Raw genomic sequence first — 17,507 nt, 5'->3', positions numbered from 1 at the left:
ACATACTGAGAAACCACAAGCGGCCGCTCCCTGGGCCAGGGGGGCCCCCGAAGGAATGTTCAAGGCTTCCTCTCCCTGTGTTCCGAAGGCTCGGCCAAGTTCCTAATCCAAGTGCCTGGCCGCCTGGCTCTGGCAGCCCCTCACCGCCCCACTTTCTGGCTCCACATCCCAGCCAACCTGGGGCGTGGGGTGCCTGTGGGGAGGCCTGTGGTGCCTGTGGGGAGGCCCCAGCTTCTCCCCCACATTCCTGTCCCCCTCCCCAGGGCTGATGGGAAATGTCTTTTGCCCTAACCTATAAATAGGAAGAGCTCCCTTGGGGCGGGGGCCAGAGCAGGACTCCGGCTGCAGTCATGTGTCCCTGAGCTGAGGGTTTATTAGGCACCAAGAGAAATGCCCACTCTGTCCTCTGCATGGGCACGGGATAGCTATACCACATCTGCAGTGATGCTGGCCATGGGATCACGGGCTGGAGGAGCGTGTTAAAATTTTATGCTGCATATTAAATTGATGCATAACTATTAAAAATTTTAAATGCTTTTATAGGTACCACCTAAAATTATCCTCCTAACCACCATGGCACACATCCCTTCTGCTCAGCTTCTCCTTCCTGTTTTAACTGCACAGCAAACCCCACCTATATTTTAAGGCCTGAATCAAGTGTCATTTTCCCTATGGGAGGCCTCCCTAATTTTCCCCAAGTAGAGATAATGCTTCCATCTTCTCAGTTCAACCCCCACAATGGTGTCTACCTCTTCCAGCAGAGCTATTCCGGCCCCCATCTCTGAGGTGGGCCAGTGGAGGGACAGAGGGGTAGATGGAAGAAGGGAGGAGAGGGGCAGGAGGGATGGAGAGAGGCTGGTGAGGAAGGATGGAGGGATGGGGATGGCAAAGGAGGGTTAGTTGGAGGTGGATGGATGGATGAGGATGGATGAAGTGAGGGATGGATGGGTAGAGTGAAGGATGAATGGGGGAAGGATGGATAAGGAAGAATGGGTAGCAGAAAAAATGGACAGAGGGAGAAAAGGGTGGATGGATGGGCTGGAGGGATGCATGGAGGGATGGAGAGATAGATGGGTGGTCTGAAAAAGCTGGATGAATTATGGGGGCATAGAGGCCACCCCTCCAGTTGCCTGTGGGGTAGCTCTCAGCAGTTAGAGGATGGAGAGCATTGGGGGGCTGAGGGCTGGTTGAAGACCCCAGAGGTACTTACCATATTTTGCTGCCTTAGCCGCTGCTGCAGCTGCTGCCTGGGGGCCAACCCCTGGGAGAGGGGAAGATACAGAAGGGGAGGAGGACTCTGAAAACCATGCTTTGGTATCTCCAGAGCCCCTCAGTTTCTAGCTGCAGGGCAACCTTCCCATTGACCTGGGGTGAGGATGGGGGCTCCACAGCAGGCAGAGGCTACTGAGCTGCCCTCTCCACTCCACCACCCGCCTCTGGGTTCAAACTAGGGTCTGGATGCGGGGCAGGCTGTTCTGCTTTTTGGAGGGAGCCTGGCCAGCCCCAGAGCTCTGTGGCCAGGGTGATCTGGGGGCCCCTTTGTTGGAAGAGGAAGCTTTTCTTACCTGTCCCTGTCGGGTAGCCAGCTTTGCCTCCAGCACCGGCCACTCCTCCGGGCCCATAGCCTGAGAGGAGAGACAGGGCGGTCACCGGGGCAGACTTCGCCACTGCTATGCCCCCCCCCCTTCCCCTGCTTGGCCCTGTTTCCCCAAATCTCCTCACATTAGCCCTTGCCAGAGAGAAAACAAATGCAAGCTCATTACATTATATATTAAACAGTATATATTCCATTATATATTAAATATATACATACAAAACCTCATTATATTATATATCCCCATTTTGCAGAGGAAAACACTGAGGCTCAAAGAAGAAAAATGTCTCTCCTGAGGTCTCATGATAAGTGAGAGAGCCAGGCTGGAGAACCAGGCTGAGTACAAATTTCATGTTCTCTTTTGGGGAACCCCATTCCCACAACCCAGCTCTCCCAGAGCCCAGTTAGGTGAATTCCTAGCTCAGGGCTGGGGCCACAGCCCCCTTGCCAGGCTCCTGGAGCTGGGAAGAGCTGGAAGCCCGTAAGTCTGGGAGGCCTCACTTACCATAGGGCAGTTTCCCGTTGGTATAAGGCAGTCCATAGCCACCTAAGGAGAGGGAAGCAAGGGCTCGAGAGCTGCCCCACGGCTGCCACCCGCATGGGGGACAGACCTCCCCACAGGCGCCGACACTCCTTCCCCCAAGGGCCCGTAGCTGCTCACAGGGGCTCAGGAGAGCAGAGCCCCTGGGTGGAGGAGGGAGAGGACACCCTTTCTCTAGGCCAGACAGGACACCAGCCTACTGCAAGTTCAGGCCACGCCGTGGCCCTGGGATCGAGCATCATTTTCATGTTCCCCCTTGCAGGGAAGCCTGCCATGTCTGGATGATGTCTGGATGATTGCAGAGGTAGGGGTGGCCTGTGGGTGGCTCCATATCAGAGGGTTTTTCCAGTGCATTGGGTTTCTTCACTGTCAACAGGAACAACTTCCCATCATGGCTGTGGGTCTCTGTGCATGTGAGTGTGTATGTGTGACTGTGTGCAAATGTGTGTGTGCACATGTGTCTGACGCCTGTGGACTGACTTCCTGTTCTTTTTAGACTGGTGACTGCCAGTAGCTTCAATAGCCAGCCCCTCCCCTCAGAATGTCTCTCCCCGCAATCCCCAGCAGAGAGGCCCAGCAAGTCCTTTCTCTTTCTGAAGCCTCCTCTGACTTACCTGGCAGCTTGGGTGCTTTGATAGGGTACCCCAGTGGGACTCCAGGCTGCTGGCCCCCAAAGGGCCCAACCCCTGCAGGATCAAAGGCAGCCAGTCAGGGCCCTTAGGTCCCTCTAAGCCCTCTGCCTGATGCACCACTTTCTGCTCAGACAGAATGAGTTCATCGCTGTGCCTGGGAGCTGTCCTGCCTGGAAGTACTTCCTGACAGGCTGCTTCCTCCAGGCAGCTGTAAAGACTCTCCTCCCAACACGGGGAGGGGGGGTTCTATAGCCTCCTGGGCTCTTTTGGGCTGTACACAAGACGGGGTTTGGGGTGCAGGTCTGTGATTGGTGCCTGTTTGTACTGAAGCCAGCTCAAGGTCTGGAGCAGGCAGTGTGAGGGCCTTCGGGTAAGCCTGCGTGGGATCCCGATGCCCAGTCCCTCCCAGGGCAGGTGCTCCTGCCTGGATGCCCCCTGCTGGGCCCCCCCACTGGGCTGGGAGGACAGCCTTGCCTCACCTGGAATTCCGCCGAAAGCTCCGCCTCCACCTGCAAGGACAAAGAGTGGCACTGCTGCTATCACCATGGCAACTTGGGCACAGGGCACAGAGGTACCATGGGCCAGGCAGCAAGCTGGGAGACCACGGACCTTGCACTGCACTCGAATGCAATCTGAGATTGCATTCCTCCCTTCCTTCCTCCCTCCCTCCCTCTCTTCCTTCCTTCCTCTCTTTCTCTCTTTCTTTCTTCTTTCTTTCCTCTCTAGGGATTGAACCCAGGGGCATTCTATCTCTGAGCTACATCCTCAGTCCTATTTTTAATTTTTAATTTTGAAACAGTGTCTCTCTCAGTTGCTGAGGGCCTCACTCAGTTGCTGAGGCTGGTTTTGAACTTGTGATACCCCTGCCTCAGGCTCTCAAGTCCTGAGATAACAGGTGTGTACTACCATGCCCAGCTACAATCTGGGATTTCTGAGCAGCATGCTGCCTTCCTGGCCAACAGGGGGTTAGGGTAGAAGTGCACACCTTGGGGGCTCCAGTCCTGCCCTACAGCCCAGGCCAGAGGGACCCACAGAGTCCCACCCTGGGCCCAGGCCCAGCTGGCCACATACCTGGGGTCTTGGCCTTGACTCCTGTTCCAGTGGGAACCCCGGGGAGCACCCCCACACCAGGGAACCGGGCTCCTGAGGGGCAAAGAAGAGCATGACAGTAGGGACAGATGCCATGACAGCCCCCTCCCCGCCCGGCTCCCCCACTGATTTCCTTCAGTGCCTTCAGTGACGGGCGTGACTCATGGGTGGGCAGAGAAGGGACCTATGTGGTGGGGACTTTCCTTTCTTGTCTGGCCCAAGATCTGAGTTTTAATCCTACTTCCCAGCCATGTGAGCTCATGCCTCAGTGGGCCTCATTTGTAATCGGGATGGCCACAAGCCCGTCCTGACTGCCCTCTGGATTGCAGGCAATGAGAGCTACAGCCAGCAGGAAGTGTGTCTATGGAGAAGCCACCTCACTCTGGCCGGAACCCATCTGCCATCTATCCTGCCTGGGGCTGGGCTGCCTCTGCCTGGAGCGAGAACAGGGCTACTCCATCAGCAAATCCCACAGAGCAGCCAAGTCTGGGCTTTTGGGGGATTTCAGGAGGTCACATGTTGGCTGAGGTGGCAGGCTTTGGTAGGGAAAGGATGAGGGGGCAGCTTTTAGGGGTCTTCTGCAGGTTCACACTCACTGGGCGGGTCCCTGGTGACTCACAGCATTTGAGAAACAGCTGGCTATATGGGGGACCCAGTCTGTCTTCAGGGACCTGCCTCAGACTGTGACAGGGTTTGGATCTGGGGTCAGGGCTTGGGTGGGGCCAGGGGAAGCTGATCTTTGGTGCCAAGGATCTGTATCCATTGGCCTGAGCTCTGACACCTAGGGAAACAGCCCCTGGCCAGGACCCAAGGTATCTGGTGGCCTCTTCTTAGGGGGAGGGGTGCAGGGAGGCCCAGAGGGGCTGCTTTCTTCCTAGAAGTATTCACTCCTTTCTCTTGTCCTCACCTGTGCCTGGGAGCACTCCACCTGGATATACACCTGGTAGCCCCACACCTGGAACCAAAGAAGGAGGAGGAACTATGAGTGGCAGGCAGCTCAGCCTGCAGGGACTCCTCCCAGGTCATCCCACCAGGCAGCTCCAGGGGTCCGGGACCAGCACCCCCAATGCCTGTGGGGTGGCTTGACCCTCCTCCGAGGCTCAGAAGTCATCTGCTAACCCTTCCATGCAGGGGTTTATCTCTGTCTCCATCTCCTGGAGCCTGTTTACATGCTGGGCTAGCCCACCTCCAGCTAAGGGCTTCCAGATGTCCCCTCCCTGCTGTGTGGACTCAGGCAGCCTTTTGTTTAACCTGAAGTTACTTCCTAAAGGGCTTGGTGCAGTGGAATGAGCACCAGATGGGGCATCAGGAGAAGTCACCCCAGCTCTGTGGGACCAGCAGCAGGTCCTTCCACTCTGATTCTCCATTATGAGCCTCAGTTTCCTCTTCAGTTACCCCACATGGGGCTCGTCTCTGAGGTATCTTTCTACTCCAAACTTGTAGGAGAGGGTCTGGAAGGCAGCCAGTTCCCTCTGCCCCACTCTGCACACAATTGGTCCCAGGCTGCTGGCCTGGAGATTTCCTCTGGTTCCGCTGTGGCCAGGCACTGCCCCTCCTTCCCCAGTGTGGTGTAGGGGACTCTAGTCCTCCCTGGCCTCTGCCCCTCCCTGACCTCTGCCCTCCAGTCCCAGGGCTTCTGCACTGACCCGGCACTTTCCCAGGCTTCCCTCCAGCTCCGACTCCAACTCCTGCTCCGGCCTGTGGCACCGCCGCACCTGACAGAGAGGACCGTATCAGAGTTGGCTCCACAGGGTCTGCCGGCTTCCCCGAGGGGACTCAGGCGTGGCCAGCATACCTGTAGATACTCCTAAGCCACCGACTCCGCCAATACCACCAACACCGCCAACACCACCAACGCCGCCGACGCCGCCAACACCGCCAACACCGCCGACGCCGCCAACGCCACCAAGTCCGGCACCTGCAGGGTGAGGCAAGGGACCAGTCAAGGAACGGTGGGGAGGCAGGAGGGCCCTGGGTTGCACGTCGAGACTCCACCAGCCCACTCTGAGAATGGGCACACCTAGCTTCCTCCCCAAGCCTCAGCAGTCTGGAGTCAGAGGATCTGGTTCTTTGCAAACTGGAGAGGCCAGGGAAGCCTGAGTTGAGGGCCTGTCCCAAGGAGCCCACTCACCAGCCTTGGCAGCTTTATAGGCTGCAGCAGCGCCAGCTGCTCCTCCTGGCACCAGAGCTCCTGGGTAGGCGCCTGCAGGAAAAGCCCCAAGCCCTGCGGGGAAGGACAGGGGTGAGGTCTGTGAGCCTGACCGATCTGCATGGATCTTTTGGGTTGAACTCCCACCCACCTCCAGAGCTGAGCCCCCTGGTAAATCGATCCTGAGGCCCCAGGGCTCCTTCCAATCAGCCCTCATTGCTACATTAGAACTTTACCCAGCATCCAGTTGGGGTTTCCTCCTGCCCTGCCCAGCAATTTGGGGGCAGTACCCAGGACAATATCTGGCCTGTACTCGGCCTGTCCTTTGTCTAAGACAGATGGCCCGGGTTGGGCTCAGGGATTAGCCCCAGAGAAGCATCTTGCTTGAGTGTCACACTAACCTGCCCCAGGGCCGCCGCCTGCGAGCCCTCCAGGACCTGCAGGGAAGAGATAGGGCAAATGAGGATAGGCTGATGTGCGGGCACCGTCCCTAGGCCCAGGGTGAGAAGGTTCTCGTGGACTAGGGGCAAGACCCTAGCAGTGCTGTCACTAGCATGTGGCCACTCAGGTCCCCAGGCTGGTCCCTAAGCCTTTGATACTGTGGGGAAATCCTGATAAAGTAGTAGCCATTGTTTAGAGGCCAACTACTATGTGCACGTAGACACCATTGTGCAGAAGCCGGGCCTGGCCTGTGCCTCCTAGGAGGCCAGCAGGATGCAGCAGAGGTTTTGGAGACAGATGTAGCTGCGCAGATGGCCTGCACCCCAGGCCTCTCTGCTACTTGTAGGCATCTCTCCCCTCCAGCCAGGTCTGGAATCCCCTCTGTCCCCCATCACCTGCCTGTCCTTACATGCAACCTGCCTCACAGTCCTGGTCCCTCTGAGCTCTCTGTCTCACATCTGGGCCCAATTGCTCCCTGCCGGGTGACATTCCAGGCCTTGGCCAGGACATGGGCAATCAGGTTGGAGTTCACAACCGTCGGGTTTGTTTCCAGTTTCTGGAGGATCTCTTTTGCAAGCACCAAGTCCTGGCTATCAGGGTCCTGAGCCCTAGGGATGAGCCCTCTCTGGGGACCCAAACACAGCCTGCTGAGCCCTGGAGGGGTCTGTCGGCTCTCCTCCATGTGGTCTCTCATCCCTCCCACTCATTTCCTACTGATGTGGCCTGGGCTTTGGAGTCTCAGTCAGCCCCTCTGTGGGGTGGGTCTCTCGCTGCCATGGCATCATTCCCTGCCCCTTCCCGGCTCTGGCAGAGGCTTCTCTGGAGCCAGGCCTATTTCCTGAGCTCCCAGAGGGCAGGGGACACATTCAGACCTTTCCTGTCCAAGAGGGAATGGGAGGAAAAGATGAGATTGGAGAGGAAGTGGGAAGAGGTCGGAGCAGGTGGCGGACGCCCCTCTGTCCTTTCCCACGGTCCCAACCCGATGGCTCTCCTCCCAGGGCTGCTCTCCAGCATCACCAGCCCCACACCAGTTTGTCCCTCTTCCTTCACACTCACCTGCTCCAAATGTCCCCAGGAGCCCAGCACCTGGAGAGGGAGAGAAGGGGAGGAGCTGACCGCCACGGAGAGCCCAGCGCCCTGCCAGTCCAACCCTCTTTCTTTCTGGAGTCAGAAAGTTCTAGACTCAGAACTCTGTGTGTGTATGAGCAAGTCACTGTACCTCTCTGAGCCTCCGTTTTCCAGAGAGTACCTGGTGTGTGCAGCCTGCTGGGATGCCCTGCAGTGCTCCCCAACCCCTGCCTGTCCTGCCCACGCCCCTCATGATGGGCGATGGGCGGCTGGTCTCCATCTGGTGATCCCTTGGGGGTGTGGATTCCGCAGGCTCCCGACTGCCTGATCCCCCGCCGAGAGCGGCAGTAGGGTGGGGCCGGCCAGGCCCGCTGCACCCACGCAGGAGAGCAGTTGCCAGGCCAATGGCCCTCTGTCGCCAAGGGATTAATTGTTCCTAGGCCTGACATGAGCTGCCTGTGACCCATCCTGTCCTGCCTGGGCAGGCCCGGACATCCCTCGGCCCGGATGTGGGGAGCTTCCTCGGGGGAGAGCCACGGTGGCTCTGCCAAGACCTTTGTAGCCCTGAATCCTGAGGATGAAAGATGTCACGGAGTCCGGCCCCTGCCTTTGGACAGTGCCCTCTTCATCCAGAGGCTCTGTCCTGACTTTCCTTTCGGTCTATTCACTTGCCTTGAGCTAGATGTCCTTTTGGAACTCTAACCTAAGTCTTTCACTAACAAAAGCTTCACTTCAGCTCTCATCTACCAGGGGACTCTGTACGCAGTTGTCTCAGGCTTCCCCCCATTATTTAATGGGAACCAGTAATGATTCCACTATTCCACTGCTGCCCGTGGGAAGCTTCTGTCTTTGCAGCCAAGGCCTCCAACCTGGGTCTCTCGTGCTAGGCAGAGCCCCACCTCCAGTATCATTGCTCCTCTAGCTCTTGCTGCATCCTCTCCACCTTCAAAGACCCTGCTAAGAGCCTTATGCCTCCTGGAAGACAGGATGCAAGTTCTGTCGGGGAATAGCAGTGAGCCCCAAGGTCTCCCTACGAACTCCAGATACCCTGCCTCTCTTGCTGGCCCCAGCCCTGGAGTTTCACAGCCCAGATGGGCTTTCAGCGAAGGGGAATCTGGGTCGTGCAGATTCATTTGCACTTGGATCGTGACTGTCAGGATTTCGTAAGAGCTGTTGGACATCCAAACAATGTCCTGGAGCCTGGGGCTTCAGCTCCAGGGCAGCAGGGTGCAGGGTGGGGGCCGAGGCCACATGTGGAGCGTCTCACACCAGTTGGGGGGGCACATTTCTGGACAGACACCATCTCTTCCACCTGCTGCTCATCCATCAGTGTTTCCCGGAGAGCCCCGCCTTCCCTCCGGCCTGGGAGCGGTTCCCTAGAGCTGAGAGTGGCCCCTGGTGGCGGATCTGAGCCCTGTGGGAGAGGCTGGGACAGATCACAACACCTTCTTATTGGGAAACTCCTCGGTGTGGGCACAGTTGGAAGTGGCTGGGATCAGGCAGGGAGCTTTGCTTGAGCACCTGGGTCAGGGTCAGAGATTAAACTCAGGGCTTGGTCTAGGGTCAGAGTTCAGCCTGGGACTAGCTCTCTCTGATTTCCGGATAAGGGCTCAGTCTGGTGCCAAGGTCAGGGTTGTTGGGATCTTGGCCCTGGATTATATAGTCTTGGTCTGGGATTGAGGATCAGAAGGCCACACAGGTGGAGCCTGGGGCTCTGGGTCCCAGAGTGCTGTTTTATAGACTTGGTGGCCACAGGGATCCTCTTTCTTTACTTTGTCTCCAGCACCCGGGCTGTTGCTAAGGCCCTGTGCAGGGGGCAGTCTCTGGGAAGTTGCGTGCGTGGGGACTTGCAGGATTGAGCTGGGCACCCCACAGAGGGAGGACACTGGGGCCTGGCCCTAGCCTGTCCACTCCTCCTTCCCCCCATCCTGCTGTGGCTTCGTTGCCTGGCTCGCTGCTCAGTGGGCCTTCCTTCTCCTACCCCTCTGCCTCCTCTCAGCGCTCGGAGGCCTCCTGGTGTTACCTGGCCAGGCCTCACCTGGTTGAGTCTTACCTGGCTTTGGTGGTTTGCCTCCAGGCCCCAACGCTACAAAGAAAAGAGACAGTGATAAATGGGGAGCCCTGACCCTGGCTCAGGCAAAGTAGGGGTGGTGTGGGGTCTCTCACCCCAGGTACTGTCAGGGCAGGTCCTCCCCCAGGACACAGAGCCGCTGGGAGCCCGATTCTAGCCTGGATTTGTGGTTTACACTCTCTGAGCTCTTTCTGCCAAAGGGAATGAGGATATGTACCCAGAGAGCTTGGCAGTACAAATATACATATTTGTACTGGGTATTGAATCCAGGGGCATTCTAATTCTAAGCTATGTCTTAAGCCCTTTTGATTATTTATTTATTTATTTATTTATTTTTGGCGGTACTGGGGGTGGAACCCAGAGGCTTTCTACCTCCGGGCTATACTCCCAGATCTATTTTTTATTTTATTTGGAAACAGGGTCTCACTGAGTTGCTGAGGGCCTCGCTAAACTGCTAAGGCCTGCCTGGAACCTGCGATCCTCTTGCTCATCTCTCCCGTCCTGGGATTACAGGGGTGTACCACTGTGCCCGGCTTGGCAGGGATAATTTTGAGGATCGTAAGAAATATGAAAGTAGGTAGGGTCATTAAGGGAAAAGGTCAGGGCTCAGGAGGCCCACGGATTCCAGTTCTCAAGCTGTATCGCAAGCTGTAAAACCAGGGACTTTGATGCTTGGGCCTTCTGGGGACCTTAGGTCTGAGGATGTGAGGGGGCCTGCATCACACCCACACCCCTTCAGGGAAACAAATTTGGTTTTTGAGTTTACCTCCTCCTCCCAGGCCTCCCAGACCAGCTCCAGCTCCAAGACCAGCTCCAGCTCCAAGACCAGCCCCAGCACCAAGACCTGCCCCTGTAGATGGAGGAAGGGAGGGAGGAAGGAAGGGAGGATAGATAGAAAGCCATCAGTACCCTTCCAGACAAACCAGCCCTCCATCCATGGTCACATTTAATACTGCCTAGCTCCAGTGTCTTCTACTGTGAGTGTCAGTATCTTCATCTGGCGCACTGAATCATGAACCCTGAGCCAGTTTGTACTTGGGAAAGCACTGGTGGCTCCCCCAGCTTCCACTTATGTCAGTTCCAAACCCTTAAATACATTTTTCTTTTTGGTGGTACTGGGGATGGAACCCAGGGGCATTCTACCTCCAAGCTACACCACCAGCCCTATTTTTTATTCTTTATTTTGAAACAGGGTCTCACTGAGTTGCAAAGGGCCTCACTGAGTAGCTGAGACTCCGATCCTCAAACTCCGATCCTCCGGTCTCAGCCTCCCAAGTACTGGATAATAGGTGTGGGCTACCAGGCCTGCCTCAGTCATTGCTTTTACATTACATTTCCTTCAGTGCTACCCCACTGCATTGCACACACACAACACACTCATACTTTGCTGCTGCTTAATATTTAGAGTTCACTGAGTCACACCCTTCGGTCTCGCTTTACAGTTGTGGCAAGTGACACTCCCATCAGTTTGTTGCAGACTGCTCTTTTTTTTTTTTTTCAATGATTTGCCAAGAGTGGAATTAATGGTTCGAAGACTTCGAACCTTCTAACGGTAGGAATGCATGAAGGCGCCTGTTTCCTGACCACTCGCGGGATTGTGTTTCATCTTTCAGAATGTTTATGCTATTAGTAGCTGTAAAGCAGGGCCACGTTAACTGCATTTTTGAGTGGGCATGACTTGTGGGTCTTCTGTAGGCCTGTGAATGTCCTTACTGTGTGTAGTGTCAAAAAGCACCTCTTCTAGCATATAGCGTCCCCTTTGGCCTCCCACGGGTGGTGGACATTTTGTGTACCTTACCTGGATAAAAGACTCCTCCGGGAACTCCACCAGGAACAGCCCCTGGGACCCCTGAAAGGAAGCAGAGAGAGAGCCCTCATTAATCAGAACTCAGGAGCAAGGCCACAACAGTGATGCCAGAGAGGTCAAGATATGGCCTGTCAGCTGGGCGTGGTGGCACACGCCTATAATTCCAGTACTTGGGAGGCTGAGACAGGAGGATCACAGGTTCGACACCAGCCTCAACAATGTAGGGAGACTCTGAGCAACTGAGTGAGACCTTTAAAATACAAAGGGCTGGGAGTTTCTATTAGTACCACCACCATAATATCTTCAAGTAAGAAGCTATGTCATATATATATATGATTTGTCTATAAAACAGTTTCTACGGACCCAGCTATTTCTGTTTACATTTTCTCATTCCCACTTCTGGAAGGCTGAGAAGGCAGGGATCACCATTGTGATCTTAACAGATGTGAAATGAGGCCCAGAGAGGTGAAGAGATGTGTCCAGGGCCACACAGCTGGCAAGAGATGGAGGCTGGCTTCGACTTGGACCAGTCCTCCTAGAAGGCTGGTTGACACAGCGCTTCTTGGTTCTCCTTGAGGATCAGCCCTGGGTGCTGAGCAGCACGGGTCGGAGCCAGGGTTGTGGGAGGGCAGACCAGGCTGCAAGGCCGGCGAGCAGCGAGGAAGCGCAGCTGCCGCCAGCAAGATCGCAACCATTCCCACACTGATAGGACGGCGTGAGGTCAGCGTCCTCAGCCACTGGGCAACAATACTTGGGTGGGGTTCTGGCCATCTGACTTGGGGCTGTCTTGGGAGGCGCCGGGGCCAGGAGGGGGCCATCATAAATGGGCAAAGAGAACAGTTTCCTAAGGAACAGCTAATTCCCTGGCCAAGGTCACGAGTGCGGTCCCCATGGACCAGCGAGGCTCTCCCTGGAGAATACTGTCATGCTGGCCCCGCACCTCAGCCTGAACCATCGTCATGGCAACCCTGGCTGCACCACAGAATGCCCCCAGCCTTGCCAATGGCCCAGCACCGCCCTGCTAAAGAGAGCTGGGGAGTCTCACGGGGCACGGGAGGGCTTGGGGATGGTGCCACGCAGCTCTGTGGCATGTCCAGAGTGGCTTCACAGCCAGACGTCTGGCCTCTGAGGCCTGGCAACACCTCCCAGTTGGGCCTGCTGGCCCCTGGGCCTTGTCAGCCTCAGCTGCAGCTCAGCACGGTTGGGGATGCCCGGCTGTCATGGCTAGCCCGTGCCAAAGCCCTGGCGCCACCCCTCCCGTGGTCTGTGACCCCCTAGGGACTGCGATCCAGCTCTGGAGTGTGTGAGCAATCTGGTCAGCGCCTGGGGGCTCGGATGGTGGCCCTGAGGAGGCTGGCTTGCTGGGAATGAGTGCTTGGAGCCTGTCATCGGCTGCCAAAGCCACACATGGTTTGCCTTGGGCCTTTGATGCCTTTTCTGGCTCCTGCCTCTGCTCTGAAGGCTGTCTCTTCTGCATCTTTCTCTGCCCAGCCTCTCTGCTTCCAGTGCTTTCTCTGTCTCCTCCCTTGTGGCCGTTTCTCCCGTCCTCTGCTCTCTGGAGAGATGGAGGGGAACAGTGAAGTGGGTAGGGAGGGCAGGGGGCTCTGGACAGAACCCTCTGGTTTCCAAGCCTAGCTCTGCCGCTTCTGTGACTTCAGTCAAGGGACTTAACCTCTCTGAGCTTTTTTCCTTTTTTATGCAACATTGGGCTGGTCCTCACTGCCTTGCAAGGGATTCAAGTAAGAAGCTATGTCTTGTCCACACCTGACATAGAAAAATTGCGCGCTCTCTCTCTCTCTCTCTCTCTCTCTCTCTCTCTCTCTCTCTCTGTGTGTGTGTGTCTCTGTCTTGATCTCTTTGTCTATCTGTCTCTCTCTGTCTCTGTCTCTGTCTCTCTGCTGCATGGTCCAGGGGCAGGTATACAACAGGTGCTCAATAAATAATGAGCGAAGTAGGTGGAGAGGAGGAAGACAGGTTGCCTAGGGATGTGTATCTGACCTGCTTCATCCCTGATCATTCCTGTCCTGGGGGTCTTCCTGTCTTGGGCGTGTCCAGCCCTGGGGCTTGGCTGAACCCCCACTTCTCTCCTAGGGCTCTGCTCCTGGCTGTGGCCAGGCCTTTTCCACAGGAGGAGGACTCTGCTTCCCCTCTCTCCCCAGTTCTCCTCTCCCTAGCAGGAGTTGGTAGAGGGCCTTTGCGGATGTAGCAGGCTCCCAGAGGGACACTCTCATTCCCACCTCAGCTCCTGGACAGGAGCGTTCTCTCTGCCAGGAAGGCCTGCCTGTCCAAGTCTTACCCTGCTTCTAGTGCTGAGCTCAATTTCTCCCTCCTGCCTTCTCTGAGCCTGTGCTGCTCAGCTGGCCCAAGACAGCTGGCCCGGAACACACTTGTCTTGTTTTATGTGGATTTGGCTTGTTCTGCTGACCAGCCCAGGGTGGAACTTGTCTCTAAGAATCATGATCCTAGACTCTCAGGGATCATAACAGTTTTCTGGCCTGGGCTGGAACTCCTGCAAACATCCCTCCTGCTTCTGCTTGCACACCGCCGGCGACAGGAAACTCACTACCTTTCGTTGCTGTTGGCTCTACCTGAAGAGGCCTTCCTCCTATGGAGACAAAATATATTCCTCTGTCTCTCCAATTCTGCCTGCCAGAGCCCTCCAGCTTGAGGCTCACTGACAGTCTCCCACTCACTGACGGCCTCTCAAACATCTACCTTTTTTTCAAGGTCTAACTCAAACGTCCACTGAGAAGCTGTTCTGGATTTCCTGGGGCTTCTCTGGGCCAGCCCTTCCCCCTCTCTGTTCTCTCCATCACTACATCCCATTTATACATTGGCTACCCCCGAGGGAGAGTTAAACCTTAGAAATTAAGCCTAGAAATGAATTACGAGGCTCCATCGGCCTGAGTTAGCCAATTCCGAATAAGAGACTGTGTCGTTTTACAAGTTAACATTCCCTCGTCACACGTAACAGTCCGGTCCTCTACGATGCGTTCTGGGCAGATGCCGAATGGTTGAAGCCTCCTACTGGCCCTAGGAGGTGGCTACCTCGGGCAGGGGTGTTTCTTCCCATTTTGGAGCCAGGGAAACTGAGGGCCAGTAGGATGAAGTGCACAGCCTGGGACCTGCAGTTGACCCCAGTCACTTGCAGGGCTTTTTGCCCAGAGTCTGGGCTCCAGGTTCAAAGATCTGGGAGAAGCCTGTTTGGGAGCAAGCAGCGGGCCAGCGGGCTTTGGCAGAGGCTGTGCCAAGCCAAAGTCCAGGGGGCCGGGATGGGGAGCAGATAAAACCTCACGAAGCTGTTTGTTGTTTGCAGGAGAAGGCTGCCAAGGGTTTTTTCAAAAACAATCTGTCCTCCAGTGGGTGAGGGGGACTCTGTCCCCTCCCACAGGGGGGCATATTTGCACTCCTGCGGAGGGCGCCCCACCCACCCCGCACACAGAGAGGGATCAACCACTAAACTGGAGCTTCTCGGTAGGTCCTGGCGGCTCTTCAGAGGTACCTGGGAAGCTTAAAAAACAAAACAAAACAAAACAAAAAACCCGGTCCAGGCTCCTCCTCAGACCAAACTGAGCAGGAATTCAGGGGTGGGACCCTGGTGTCGGAATTGTTCAGAGTTTCCTTGGGCGATTCTCATACCTGGTCAGGGTTGAAAATCCTGGATCCAAACCAACTTTGGTTTAGAAATTGGGGGCAGGGGGAAGGGAAAAAGCCTAGGAATATTTCTGGGTTGGGGAGAGGATTATTTGGTTAAGGGGGGAGTCTCATGATCCCCTTTTAAATGGCACCGGGACTGAGCACCTTGTTTATTTCACCAAGTACTATTGTTACAGCCAGGAGGCTAGCGCTTCTTGGAGCCGGGAAACTGCAGGAGAAATAGCCCCTTCTTGGGGGGAATCTGGGCTTCCCCAGGCCAGCCAGGCGGGGGCTAGGAGTGTGTGGTGGGGTCTCCCTGGCTCCTTGATCTCTCAGACTTTGGAAGGCTCTGTGCCCAAACCCGGAAGACCTCACAGATTCATACCCCTTGTTTGAACGCAACTGGTCTGGTCACCTGGGACAGAACTAAGACTTATCTCCGCACGGGCTGCCAGTAGCTGAGCAGTTAGCCTCACCAAGACTGAGGACAGACTTGGCCAGGGTGTGCACCTCCCCAGCGATTGCCGGGTACCTTCCCCCTAACTCTTTCATCCTTTGAGTCAGAGCAGAGAACTGGTGGATGCTAGCCCTCAAGGGCCGCTTTAGCCTGTTGGAGCCTCAGTTTCCCCATTTATAAAGTAAAGATAATAATCCTTTGATGATTAACTGTCCTGCTAGAGGTGGCAGCTGGGTTTGGGAAAAACGGGTGGGTAGGTGTTTGGGGCCACACCTGGGGTGGAGGATCAGACAGCCCAGAGGCTCTCAAGTGCTGGCTCATCCACCGCCTCTGCAGGACCCCGTCCACAGGCGTCTACGCTCCTTGGCTTCATCTGGGCTTAGGAATGGACCCTGCACAGGGAGCTCCTGTCACAGCAGCGGGCCCAGGTCAAGCTCATGGAAGCGGCAGCTGTTGCTCCTGCCCAGCCCTGACTCCAGCCCTACTCCGCCCTGCAGCCCCCCGAGCTCCTGTTCTCAAAGTCTACTTAAAATGGCGGGGGTCTTCTATGGAAACCAGCCCCACCCAGGCCACCACCCATGATGGCTCATGAGCTTGCACCTCTCTTCCCCCAAGCTGGAAGCACCTTCTGTGCCCTAGCTGGCCCCCTGGAGCAGCCCCACAGTAACCAGCTGTACTTGGTCCAGGCACAAGCCAGGTGGGCCAGTGATGCCCAGAGGTCCGCTGCAGCCTCTGAAGTTGGCCACATTCCCTCTGCCGGGAGACGGGCAGGAGCCCCAGCTGGCCCTTCCTGGCCTGTGCTCCCCACAGCACACGGTGCACACAGACCCACACACAGGCACACAGGCAGTGACAACCCGCTCCCAGGGACACCCTCTCTCAGCTGTACATGTCTGTCAGGTGGTAGACTTTTGTAGATGCTAATAGGCAGCTTCACATATACCCCTCCGCATACACATACCTGTCCAGGGATGAACTTTGAGCACACATCCACACCTTCCCAGAACCACCCCTATCCAGTGACATATTTGGGCACAGGCACACATACACCTGTGCGCTATAACACAGAATGCACTTGTTCCTGTACACACACACACACACACACACACACACACACACACACACACAGTCAAGGGTCTCAGTTTCTCTCTCCAGGAACAAGCCACAGCAGTAGCTCTCCAACCTGCAACCCCATAATCAACCCTGACCTTCCTCAGAGTGAGGCGTCCTGACTTCCCAGGGGACAAGGAACCTGCAGAGGTCACACAGCTCACTGTGGCTGAATGGTCTCAAACCCAGGTCCCTGGTCCCCAGGGCGGCATGCCTGCCTGGCTGCATCCACAGGTGTGCACGCTTCCAGAGTCCACATGCCAGCGAGGTCCCACTGGCGGAGCCGCGTCCCCAAAGCCCTCTCAGGGCAGCGGAGACCGGCCGCTGGGAAGGGATGCTCCAGGGACGTGGGCGTCTGTTTGACAGGATCCCCCTCAGCGTGGCACTGACTCTTTGGAGGGTCAGTCCCTGGGGCCCCGGGGAAGGACGAGGAGGAGGAGCCGGGGGCAAAGGGCTCCCTCTGGCCCCGTCCATCCGCTAGGTCCCCCTGTCCGTCCAGGGCTGAGGGCAACGTGGGAACGGGCGAGGGGCCCTTACCTCCGGGCTGCGCGGGGTGGAGGAAGGACAGCAGGAGCAGCAGGACTCCGGGCCTCGGGGCTGCTGCCGTCAGACCCGCCATCTCGGGGACGAATGCCCCAGCCTGATCTCTGCGCCTCGTTTTATCCCCAGAGCGTAATTGCTGCCTCCTCGGCTGCGAGAGAAGGAGGGAGGGAGAGAGGGCGGGAGAAGGGGGAGGGCGGGAGAAGGGGGAGGCCGGGGGAGGGGGTGCGGGGAGGGGGCAATTACGAAAGGACAGGCCCCAGAGCCTCCCAGGCTGGGTCTGACTGGACTGTGGGCCTTTTTCCTTCACACACACATGCTCACACACACACGCTCACACACACACACACATGCTCACACACACACACACAC

At 56.6% G+C, this 17,507-nt stretch overlaps 1 protein-coding gene across 1 annotated transcript in view; it reads right to left on the bottom strand.

Annotated features, from left to right (window-relative positions):
* ELN (elastin) overlaps window positions 1-17,214 on the bottom strand; it is a gene marked incomplete at both ends in the record, with an annotated part of 29,704 nt that extends 12,490 nt beyond the window's left edge. The window contains 16 exons of the mRNA XM_080704206.1: window positions 1,211-1,261; window positions 1,566-1,610; window positions 2,100-2,141; window positions 2,750-2,821; window positions 3,247-3,276; window positions 3,839-3,910; window positions 4,764-4,811; window positions 5,503-5,571; window positions 5,652-5,774; window positions 5,988-6,080; window positions 6,407-6,442; window positions 7,503-7,532; window positions 9,568-9,600; window positions 10,352-10,435; window positions 11,384-11,434; window positions 17,133-17,214. Of these exons, the coding sequence (XP_080560332.1) occupies window positions 1,211-1,261; window positions 1,566-1,610; window positions 2,100-2,141; window positions 2,750-2,821; window positions 3,247-3,276; window positions 3,839-3,910; window positions 4,764-4,811; window positions 5,503-5,571; window positions 5,652-5,774; window positions 5,988-6,080; window positions 6,407-6,442; window positions 7,503-7,532; window positions 9,568-9,600; window positions 10,352-10,435; window positions 11,384-11,434; window positions 17,133-17,214 (961 nt within the window). The remainder of the gene's footprint in view (window positions 1-1,210; window positions 1,262-1,565; window positions 1,611-2,099; window positions 2,142-2,749; window positions 2,822-3,246; window positions 3,277-3,838; window positions 3,911-4,763; window positions 4,812-5,502; window positions 5,572-5,651; window positions 5,775-5,987; window positions 6,081-6,406; window positions 6,443-7,502; window positions 7,533-9,567; window positions 9,601-10,351; window positions 10,436-11,383; window positions 11,435-17,132) is intronic.
* Between the last annotated feature and the right edge of the window lie 293 nt (window positions 17,215-17,507).

This window comes from Muscardinus avellanarius, assembly GCF_963383645.1.
Source record: "Muscardinus avellanarius genome assembly, chromosome: 10".
NCBI classification, from domain to species: domain Eukaryota; kingdom Metazoa; phylum Chordata; class Mammalia; order Rodentia; family Gliridae; genus Muscardinus; species Muscardinus avellanarius.
Note: the sequence above shows the minus strand (reverse complement) of the source record. Positions and strands in the feature narration are given on the sequence as shown.